Raw genomic sequence first — 11,140 nt, 5'->3', positions numbered from 1 at the left:
AACAAGGCGCCCTGTGATTGGCTTTCGGCGCGCAGAGCTGGGGGCGGGAACGTTCCAGTGTGCGCTTTGCTGAGTGGCGGCGCGCGGCCCTTTCCTGTCAGCTGATTGGCTGGGGCGGAGGCGGGAAGGACGGAGGGCGCTGAGGGGCCGCGCTGCCCAGGTGCGGGGCCGTGAGGGGCGCGGGGGGAAGCGGCTGCCGGCGCTGCCGCCTCGCTGAGCACACAAAGGAAGCGAACGCCCAGGTGCCGCTGCGTGGGCTGGGCTGAGGCGGCCCCACTGCTTCCTGAGCTCCGCCTGCCCTCGGGAGGCAAAACAGCTCTGCCCGGACCGAGATGTCGCTGGGGGGAGTGCCCGGTGCGCTCATGGTGGATCTGATCACACCACGAAGGGTCTCTGCAGTGTCCCGGGCCCTCCCTCCTCCTCAGGGGCAAACTTAATTCGGAGTACTGCTCGTTTACGCGAGTCACCCTCCCAGAATGGGTTGGGGAAAAGCCTTTTAACGTGGTGGCCTTTGCTTTAAGAAGGAGGGGTTGGATGTAAACTCATGTCAGCGATCTCCTTTTGCTAGAATTGCTTTTTCCTGGTGAGGAACTCGGTGATGAAGCCGAATCATGCCATACATTGGTGGTCTTTCGATGTATATGTTTAATTATTACAAGGCAGATGAGGACACACATGTCAGTGAGTTAATTTATCCCAGGGAATCTACCAGATTAAAGTTGCTCTCTTACTTTGTCGGTGCTGAAAAGCTATCTCCAGTCTGACTAATAGAAAACTGGTGTGTGCACTTCATCGTGTTTTTATTTTAATTGCTGATGCTACTCTTTAGCTGGTGACAACTTGCTCTTGCTTGTAATGTGGACCAAGTCTGAAATAATTATGTGTGGTATAAATTCCTGTATTCCAATTCTCTTAATATCCTGAGCTGTTACCAGGTTAACAGCTTCTCCTTGTTTTCATTTGGTGCTGCATTTGTTTCAGGTTTTGCCTGTTTGTTAGTATTGAGTTACTAATTCTGTATTTTAATTGCAGTTCTAAACCTGAAGTAAACAGGAGAAAAACTTGCAATGCCTTCTGATGGGGCAGAATATACAATTGGGGGGGTGAAGATCCTCTTCCCCTGCAAGGCTTACCCCTCCCAGCTCGCTATGATGAATGCTGTGAGTAGAATTTGTACTGGTATTTGCCAGACTAAGAGCTTGTGTTTTCCAATATCTGAAATTCAAAAATCTCTTGTCAGCATTTAGAAAACTGACACACATTAAATTCAGAGCCCACAGTGTCTTGAGAATTTCAGTGGTAGCAACTCAGTGTTCTCTGTGCTGTGCAATATCTGGACCATGGTTAGGGAATGCAGAAGTACATTTTGGATTTGGGAGCATTTATGCCAAGAAATAAGTTCCATGTGTTGTAAATGTATGGTTATTTATCTAGGTGTACTGTAATAACAGTTGTCTATAAATATTCCAGTTTTCAAGGGGGGAATGATTTAGTAAAACACGCTGTTTAAGCAGAATAATTATATACAGCAATATTTCAATAAGTTTTAATTTTTTGAGAACTTTTTCAAAATGAATTATTGCATTTATATTTAAACATTTTTGAAGAATTTTAACCAGCAGCAGGATAAGAGGGCACAGAATTAAGATGTGCCAGGGGAAGTTTAGGCAGGACATTAGGACGTTATTGCTAAGATCAGCTAGAGACATCTGCTTTGTTTTCTGTTAATTCTGTTTCTTTTATTCTCCTTAAAGATTGTTAAAGGCTTGAATAACAGGCAGCACTGTTTGCTGGAGAGCCCTACAGGAAGTGGCAAAAGCTTGGCATTACTTTGTTCTGCATTATCGTGGCAGCAGTCTTTGTATGGTAAGTGTCTTAGTGTCTGCGTAATTTTTGTTACAAAATGAACAATAGTTAATTATTGTTCATCAGCCTTTAAACATTTGGTTTCAGGTCTTTGTCCACCATTGGACACCTTGCCTTAATGGCAGCATAAAGCAGTAATGCTGAGCTGGATCCATAAGGGAACGTGGCTGTTGGAACTTTGGAAGAAAATCCTTGAGGGTTGTAGTTGTGTGGATTGAATGGAAAGGGGCAGGTGTTTTCCTTTCTGTGCACTGCTGTTCTTCAGAGGGTGACCACAGATTGCTCAGCACTGTAGAGACACCAGGCTTCTAACCTGAACTTCCACCTTCACTGTTCTGCACCTCTGGCTCTCGTGTAGAGTCTGGGGTGGTTTTTAATGACAGACAAATGACTTTGTCCCTCAGAGAAATCAGTGCCAACCTCATCATGTGAGAAGGAAGAGAGGAAGGCAGAGCCGCCCCCACCGTGTCACTGCAAATGTCACTCCCAGTCTAAGAGCAACGAGGCTGCAACGAGTGGGACTCACAGTGCTCCTTCTTCTGCCAATAATCCTGACACGGGAACTTCCAGGAAACCTGGAAGCCCATTGACAAACACAGGTAACTTCATACAGAGGCAGCTAAAATTCTCTTCTGGAAGTAACTGCTGCTTTCAAGCCAGGAATGTTTTTTTACCATCATAGTAACAGACTTGGTTCTGCCCTGTGTGAAATCTCTCTGGTGGTTAATGTGTCTAGGAATGTCTAACACTGTTTCCTACACCATATATATTTGTAGTAATTCTAGCAGTTACTATTCTGCAGTAATTATACTTTAAAATGTTGCTCTTATTTAATGCATCCCTAGTAATGGACATCCATTTTATTTTGTTAATTACAGAATGTAAGGAAAATGAAACACTAGCTTCAAAACTGTCTGCCAAAAAAAAGTTATCTCTTCGTGACAGTGAGAATGATGACTTTCAAGTAGACAGGAAAAGGATTCGTCCTTTAGAAACAGAGCAGCAGGTGAGCAGAGTTTATTGGCAGTGAAATCATCTGGGTGTAGCTCAACCAAACTCAAATCCCAATTAATGTTACAGAGGAGGGTGTAAGAAATAACTGAGTCATGTCACAGTCACAGTTTGGAGTGACAGGGTTTTGTTCATTTTTATTGTTACTTCTTACGAAGGAGCCCGTTGTTGCACTAAATTGTTTGTTATACCCTGTCCTAAAATCTTTCACATTTAAACAGGTAATATCCCCAAAATATATTTATTCCCAGTACATCTCTAATATGAAGCCAAAGTATGAGAGTCTAGAGTTGAAAGTGCTGTTGTAAATATGTATTAGGAATACAAATACTGTAGAGTTCTGGTTTCTGTCCTGTCAGATGTAGACATCTCTGGCTGATCTGTGGAGCGCGGTGTTTCTTCTTTGTTTTCATCTGTGTCACTGTTGCTGTCACATGGCTGAGGACTTCTGTTCAGCTGTGCCCTTAAATAGCTTTTACATTGCTGCTCAGCTGGTTACTTCTGGTTAAGTTTTTACATCATTGTGGCTTGAATTTATTTCTTGTTTTTGTTATGGAAGTGTTCAGCTTATGGTATTATAATTTCTGTAAATTTTGTAACAGTGGGAAAGCAAAGCAGAAAAGCTCAGTAATAACTACAGATTTTTTTAATAATTAAAACTTCATAGCTTTTCCCAAGTTACTTTTGTGTGGCTTAGATTTGGTTAAATTGTTAACAAACAGTGATGCCCACTGTAACAGACGCAGCTGAAACAAAACCAGGACTGCCAGTGTGAGCACATCCCTCTGCCCAGTGCATTTTTACATTGTTTCTTTCCCCAGCAGGTTAGAAAACGTCACTGCTTTGCAAAAGGAGTGCAGCTGGTTGATGCTTTAGAAGTTTATCACCAGAGAAAAAACGGAGAGTTGACTGTTCACTCTGAAAAAAGCATGAAAACCACTAGTTTTGCTCCCCAAACAGTAAGTAATACAGTAATATCTTTTACCTCAGGAGTGTTAGTTCAACAGCAATTTTAAACAATATTTTATGTGATGGGATTTTGCATGAAATGCAGCTTAATGAAGTTTCAGCAAACATTGCACCGTTACAGCTAATGCAAAGGTTCCCCAGTGTTTTGGTTTTTATTACCACTTTCTATAGCAGAAATATCACATCAGAAGTTGAAATACAAATTTGCACCTCTTTCTGCAGCTTTGTTAGGCATTTTCTGCATTTCTTACTCTTTGAAAATGATAGCTTTTACATAAATGTTTGTTGGAGCAAAAGCAGTCGAAGAAGAAATGTGGGGCAGTAGAGAGCTGAGTGTGAGATGCCAAGTTATGTTAGTGATGTAGTCACCACAAAGGAAACCAAAAGCTATAGGATTACTGTAAGATACTGGGAGCTAAATATTTTCTTGACAAAAGTGAATCTATGTTGTAGGCCATTTGATGGGAGGTAGTTTTTATTAATTTTTGAAAGCTCTGTAGATTTTTGAGTAAGATATGAAATGCATTTTGCCACTGAGCTTCAGTTGGTAGTCTGAAATCTAAACGCCACCAGAGTGTGCTATTGATTTTCAAATAAAAAGGCCTTTCATCCTTCCTGATTGTAAAATTTCCTGTGGTACTTTGGTGTGGGTACATGAAAAATTTGCTTTAAACCTTCTAGAAATTTCTTGTATAGAAGAAAATTGAAAACTAAACTATAGACTGTTAGTAACATCTTTAGAAAGATGTAACCTAAAAAGAAAGAGGGGGGATTATTTCTATTAAAGTTTCTTTCTAAGAATGAAAGAATAAGGTATTACTTTGCTGTGAAGAACTTTTCCTTTAGCAGACTGAGAACTTGTCTGGTATCAAGAAACAATTGCAGGAAGTAAAGCCTTATTTCTCATTTAGTGGTTCTGAACCTTAACTGCATTTAGTTTAGAATAGGAAGGTCATCACAGCATAGGCTGTTAGGTGTAAAAATGCTTTTATAGTGTGGCTTAGGAGATGAAGTCAACAGAGCTTACGTTCAACACTTACCATAATGGACTGTGTATTTAGGGTGATACAATAATGGGATAGCAGCATTGTCTTGTTCACTGAGGTAACCTTGCCTTTGAATAACCTGTGTTTTGCAGTGGTCAGTTCTCTGCTTAAAGCAAATTTAGTTTCTTGTCAAGTCCTGTTTATACTCCCAGAAGAGAATGGGGTGGTTGTTGTAAGAGCATGAGAGGTGCTGCCCAGCACTGCTGCATCACAGCACCTGCAGATGTGTGGGTGAGGATCCAAGCCTGTTCTCAGCCACTTTCAGTCCAGAGCCTGGGAATCCATCTCTGGCCCTCTGCTATTAACTCCTGCAAGGGAGGGCAGTTCCAGAGTGGGGTTGAAGGGGAAATTATACCCTCGGGGTACTCTCTTGATTACTGCTGTCAAAGCATATGGCCTGAGAAACTGGGGCAGCTGCGTTAAGGAATCCCCATTTCTACCAGGGAAAGAAAGTAAACAGTAAATGGAGAGTAGTGTAACAAACACTTGGGGTATCAAAAAACAACTGTGAAAAGAATCTGTCTTAATGTGCTAGCCCATCGCAGTTTAACATATTGCTTACAACCTGCACAATGGGGTTTGAGTGACTTCTGTTACACATTCCAGGGGACTGGCAGCCTGTTACAATCAGGGTCTGGACTCCAGAATGGGCTAATTTACCACGATGGGATGAAGAAAGTTGTGGATTTGTATTACATGCTCTCACCTGACACCGTATCTGATCCTTTTCCTGCTGATTGACGTTTTGAATGAGCTCTTTGAAGCAAGTTCCAGCTTAATTAAAACGTTTGCTTGGTTAGCAGTGATCTGTGAAAGCCTATGATAAATATTGAACTGGGTTCACCTGCTGGTGACTGGGGGAGGATAAACAGCTGCTTTGTGTGCTTTAATCAAGAGGCTGCAGCAGCAGCAGAATGCTGGGCTTTCTGAGAGCTTCGAAAGGAGCAGTTGAAAAGCTCTGGTAATGTCACTGCTGATATCTCCCTAGATTGTGCTTGTGTGATATTTCACACAAGAGGCATTCACTGCTGCCGCATTCAGGCAGCTTTGTAACTGGGAAATGTAGATGGAGATATGAAGAACTCCTCTTACCTCTTTGTGTTTCAAAGATCACAGCCCCAGTGTTTGTTTAGCTCTATTTTACACACAGGACAGGGTGGTGGACTTGATTATTCCTTTTTTAATCGGACTTCCACGTTTTTGCCATATAAATATTGATGTGATACGCTGTTTTATCTACCCCTGACAGAAGTACAAACAAGCTGCATTAGCCTAAGGTCCATATAGGCTGATATCTGATCTCTAATGGCATCTGTTACTGAGTGTTTCTGATTAAATACTGCAGAAAGTACAGGAGGATCTCTTTTTGCCCTCTTCCAAATGAAAATCCCTCTTTCAGGTTCCGACAGCTGAAAACAGGTTTAGTTCTGAAGCCAGAGGGTATTATGAAATGCAGTTCTGTTGTCTTAATATGAATTATTTCTAATCAGCATGAGCCCCAATTCCTTCATAAATGAATTGAAACATTTTCCAATTTTTTTACAGCTAAACCGGTATCTCTGTGGTATAAGTGTAAAAATTTGTGCTTTGAGGCAACACTGACAAGGAAACCCCTTGTTCAGTGGGGAGTTTGCTTTCTTTCTCCTGTAGGAATGGGAGAGGAACACTACATTAGGTATTTACTATGTGATATCCACAGTCAATTCTTCTCAGAGAAATACAGAATTAAAATAGTTTGTTGTTAATAAAATTTAAAGATGTATTTTAAGAATACAAGTGCAAATCGACGCAGTCAAGTAATGTGCAAAGAACATGAAGAACTCAACTTTTAAACTGTATTTTAACCAATTTTCTGAAGTTATTTTTCATTATGAAGGACTTTCTAAGGAGGTTTTATTTTGTTAATGTATTTGGGGCTAATGGTGTCTGTGGCTTTCAGATATGCTGTGACTACTGCAGGCAGTTTTATACTCTTAACTACTTACTATAAAATCAGCCTGAGTTTACAACTTTCTCAGTATTGTGGGTTTGAGTGTTTTTTGAACGTGAAACTTTTTTCAAAGTTAAAGGTAACATTTTAGTACTGGAATAATGGCTAAAGTGCTTCTTAATGCCAGTATTATACCAATTCCAAACCTCTTAAACCAAACTTTTAAGCCCCCCTGTAAAATACTGTAATTTATAAGCCTCACACATAAGAGCACTTTATTTCTTTTTTATGAAGAGAATAATATCTGGTGTTTTAAGCCCATCATAGGAGAACCTTCTGTTCATGTTTTTATATATTAATTTGAGCTGCATTTTCCTGTTGTTCTAAGAACTCTTGCAAAACAGCTGCCTGATGGTTCTTAATATTTTTCTATTATTTTTATTTGGCTTAGCATAGCAGTGAAATATTAGTGGTAAAGGATCATCTTGGTGTCCTGTGTATTGTTTTTACCTCTGAAAACACTATCTGACTTGGATTAAAATTAAAAGATAGATGTGTTCTTAAAGGCCCTGCACAGTCACTGCCTCAGTCATATTAATTTTTAGAGTGGTAATGTGGTTTTCATTATTTCCAGGAGCAAACCAGAATATAACTGATAGAAATATCAAGGTACCATTTCCACTGGAGCTTTCTGTGTGAGCACAGAGCTGGGCCTTGCACATATGTAACATATACCATATGTCAGCTGTTTCCTGCTTGCCTGTTGACAAGAGCCCCATTCATAACTCTTCTTTTTATCCTTTCAGTGAATAAGTAATTATTCAATATAGAAGGCAGGATATTTGGAACTGGCTATTTAATGTGGCAGCACAGGGTAATGAAATCTGCTGTTACTGGCAACCTGAGAGGGGAATGTAACAATTCCAGCATGGGTGTAACTTTATCTGCTTTGAGGCCTGTTTATTTGGCACATCAGTGAACCTTTTATCCCAGTGAGTGGCAGCTCCAGAGGGTTACATTTACATGCTTTCTATCATGTATTGTAATATTTAATGGCAGACAAGGCTGAGTGGGGCTGAGGGTAACACGAACTTGCTTTTCCTTGGAGTGGAAGCTAAAGACAGCTTGATCCCCAGAATTGTGGTGTAACACACAGCATGACTTAGCATTTGTTTATAATGGATAATCTTACTGATACAACAAAAAGGGAGGGAGCAGTGGGCAGCTACATGTTGTTACCTGCACTACCACCTGGAGCCCAAATACAAACTCTTTGACACTGGAAGAACTCTTTTATTTTTCACGGGAGGTGTGTTAGGACATGGTTATGCTTGAGTTCCTTGTTTCCTATGTGTCTTTTCAAATTCATCATGACAATTTCATGTCATTTGTTCCAGTATTTAATGTTCTGAAAGATGGTGCTTCTCAGGAAGAAAAAGATTGGCTTTTAACAAATATTTTACAGGATTAGGTTCTGTTTAGAATTATTCCCTGTGCTTCTTTTGTTCTCCTGGTTCCTCGATGGCCTTTGGCAGAATGGCACAGCAAACATGTTTCTAATGGAGAGTATGTGGTGCAGTCTGTTTTATCTGCACACAGAGCTCCTGAACTGTCTACATTTCTTCTGCTTGCTTTAAGGAAAAAATTTATTTTGAGTGCCTGTTCCAAGTTTTCTTCATTGAAGGTGTTGGATTCTTGCTCTGTAACTGGAGTGTCCTGAGCTGAAGCTTCAATGTGAGAAGCTTTATTTGCATTATTCATGTGTAAATATTCTTTCTGATTGGGTTATGATAAAATTATGATTGCTGGAAGGTTTTTTAGAGATTTCCAGGCAAAAGGATGTGGTGCTTTAACATTTTAGAACTTTTTGCAGCTTGATGGGCTGCCCTGGTGACTGAACCAGCTATCCCAGAGGGCACTTTCCTACCAGACCATAAGCAGATTTAGCACATTCATCTCTCAGTGGGATTTTGTTAATCATTTTTTTGTCTTGGTTTGCAGCCTCCTGGCCCTTGCACTGAGTGTTCCTGTTCTTTTGGAAAAGAACCTGATAAAGATCCCAGTCACGCAAAGAAGAAAGAAAATGGAGATCGGTTGTGTGTTCCCAAAATTTTTTTTGGGACACGAACACACAAGCAAATAACGCAGATCAGCAGGGAGCTGAAGAGGACAGCGTATTCTTGTGTCCCCATGACAATCCTTTCCAGCAGGGATTATACCTGTATTCATCCAGTGGTATCCCACAGTAGTAACAGGAATGAAATGTGTGTAGAATTGCTGGAAGGAAAGCAAGTGAGTAATTTTGTTTGAGAAAATGGGCATTCATTAAACAAAGTCAAATTTAACAGCTGGAATGAGTAACATTTTCTATGTCTTTATATTATGTTGGTTAAATGCCACCTGGTGATTTGGTTAAAATTAAATATTGTTAGAAAACGTTGATACACAGTAGCAATACTGCAAAAAATTATGATGACAGGAATGAGATTTATGACTGCCAGGTTAACACTGTAGTAAGACTTAAATTATCATTGGGTTTATAGATGAAGATGAAAGAAGTGTCCTTTATTGATGTACATTTTAGAAACATGGATTTACCTGACATGATGTGTTATGGTCTGGCATAAAAAGCAGCTGTTAGAAATGTTTCCAAGAAATAGCCAAATGCGTGGAACATTTGGAAGAATTAAGCCTACTTGGTTTTCATTATTTCTTGTACCCACTAAGTCTCTGCACTTCTTTGCTTTCAGGGCAAGTCCTGTTCTTATTACCATGGTGTTCATAAGCTCAGTGAGCACCATGCCCTGCAGTCTGCATCCAGGGTGTACCAGGCTTGGGACATTGAAGACCTGGTGAGCCTGGGCAGGAAGCTTCGTGCCTGTCCCTATTTTGCAGCCAGAGAACTCATGATGGAGGCAGACATCGTGTTTTGTCCTTACAATTATCTCCTGGACCCACAGATCCGGGAGAGTGTGAGTATATTTGTGAGAAACATGGGAAGAACTGGAGTTAAAAAGAAATTACCCACTGAATATTATGTTTCTATGGTCAACTGATATCCCATTCATGTCCAAAATAGTATCTACAAAATAACTCCTGGGGTTTTTTCACCCTTGGATATTTTCTAGATTATGGAAATTGGCTCGAAACCTGGAAAGCTTCATTTGCACTGTGATGCAGAATATGCATTTTTTAACAGGATCCTGTTAGTTGCTGTTTCTCATGTCTTTCACTCTATTTTACTAGACAATAATTATAATTTTTTTAGATGGACATTAAGCTAAAAGACCAAGTAGTCATCTTGGATGAAGCCCATAACATTGAGGACTGTGCTCGGGAGTCCGTGAGCTACGGGGTTACCGAGAGCCAGCTCAGAGCTGCCCGAGAGGAGCTCGATTTCATGGTCAACAACAACATCAGGCAGAAGCATCATGAGCCCCTCCGAGCCGTGTGCTGCTCCTTGATAAAGTAAGGCAACTTTATTATTGCTTTATATCAATGACTATTTTTTAAAATTACCTTTCGATTCCCTTTGATGGCGTAAGTTACTCTGTCACATCAGATAAAATGCAACCAAGATACACTTGAAACTATGCAGTTGTTTGATTTATGTTCATTTGAGGAATCCACAGGGGTTTGATCTATTAAAAAACTACTGGTCTCACATGGAAACATTGGAATTCTCTTTTGAAAAGTGTTACGCTTTTGAATGATGTGCTGCTCTTTATGGGGCTTTTTTGGACTCCTGGTTTACAAAGCTTGGTATGAAAATTTTTGGAAGATAAATTTTTGTATTTTACGCATTTGTTTGCTTATTTGACAAGTAATAATAGCATTGTTTTGTCAAAGAATTAATTAGTTCGTGTTTATAGAATGCCTTTAGAGCCTTGGACAGGAGGTATTTGGAACGGGTTGGAATCTTTTCTTGGAATCAGATTGGAATCTACCAAATTCTTCCTAGTTGAAAGTGAATTTGTCAGTCATGCCCTTTGTTTTCCCTGGGAAACAACTTCTTGGGAAGAGGGGAACATAAGTTGCAAATCATGAGAGGAGATGGAACAAAAGAAAATGAACAGAAGCCCAGGAGGAAACAAGAGGTTCAGGGCAAAGTCTTTTGGGTGAAGTGAAAGTATCAAAGTCAGCAGAAAAAAGTGAATAATGCTACAAGTGGCTTTGCAGTTAACTGAATTCTGATTCAGTGTGTGAAATATCTTCATTTTGCTGCGATGGACTGTGGAGCACAGCACTGGAGCAGTTCATTCTCCCATCCTCACTCTCTTCTCAGAGTTAATGTTTGTGTCACACAGAGACAAGGGAC

At 40.3% G+C, this 11,140-nt stretch overlaps 1 protein-coding gene across 2 annotated transcripts in view; it reads left to right on the top strand.

The window, feature by feature from the left end:
• Nucleotides 1-86: 86 nt before the first annotated feature.
• Nucleotides 87-11,140, top strand: part of BRIP1 (BRCA1 interacting helicase 1) — a 47,490-nt gene continuing 36,436 nt past the window's right edge. Inside the window, exons 1-9 of one of the 2 annotated variants that reach the window (XM_048324622.1) lie at nt 87-160; nt 1,033-1,160; nt 1,755-1,866; nt 2,271-2,465; nt 2,745-2,872; nt 3,702-3,836; nt 8,824-9,114; nt 9,573-9,794; nt 10,091-10,290. In XM_048324622.1, coding sequence (XP_048180579.1) covers nt 1,068-1,160; nt 1,755-1,866; nt 2,271-2,465; nt 2,745-2,872; nt 3,702-3,836; nt 8,824-9,114; nt 9,573-9,794; nt 10,091-10,290 — 1,376 coding nt within the window. In that variant the 5' untranslated portion in view covers nt 87-160; nt 1,033-1,067. Of the gene's footprint in view, nt 161-1,032; nt 1,161-1,754; nt 1,867-2,270; nt 2,466-2,744; nt 2,873-3,698; nt 3,837-8,823; nt 9,115-9,572; nt 9,795-10,090; nt 10,291-11,140 lie in introns of both variants that reach the window. The other variant, XM_048324621.1, reaches the window with a different exon arrangement.

The sequence above is a fragment of the Corvus hawaiiensis genome, chromosome 20 (assembly GCF_020740725.1).
Source record: "Corvus hawaiiensis isolate bCorHaw1 chromosome 20, bCorHaw1.pri.cur, whole genome shotgun sequence".
NCBI classification, from domain to species: domain Eukaryota; kingdom Metazoa; phylum Chordata; class Aves; order Passeriformes; family Corvidae; genus Corvus; species Corvus hawaiiensis.
The sequence above is the reverse complement of the archived record's forward strand: the minus strand, read 5'-3'. Positions and strand labels throughout refer to the sequence as shown.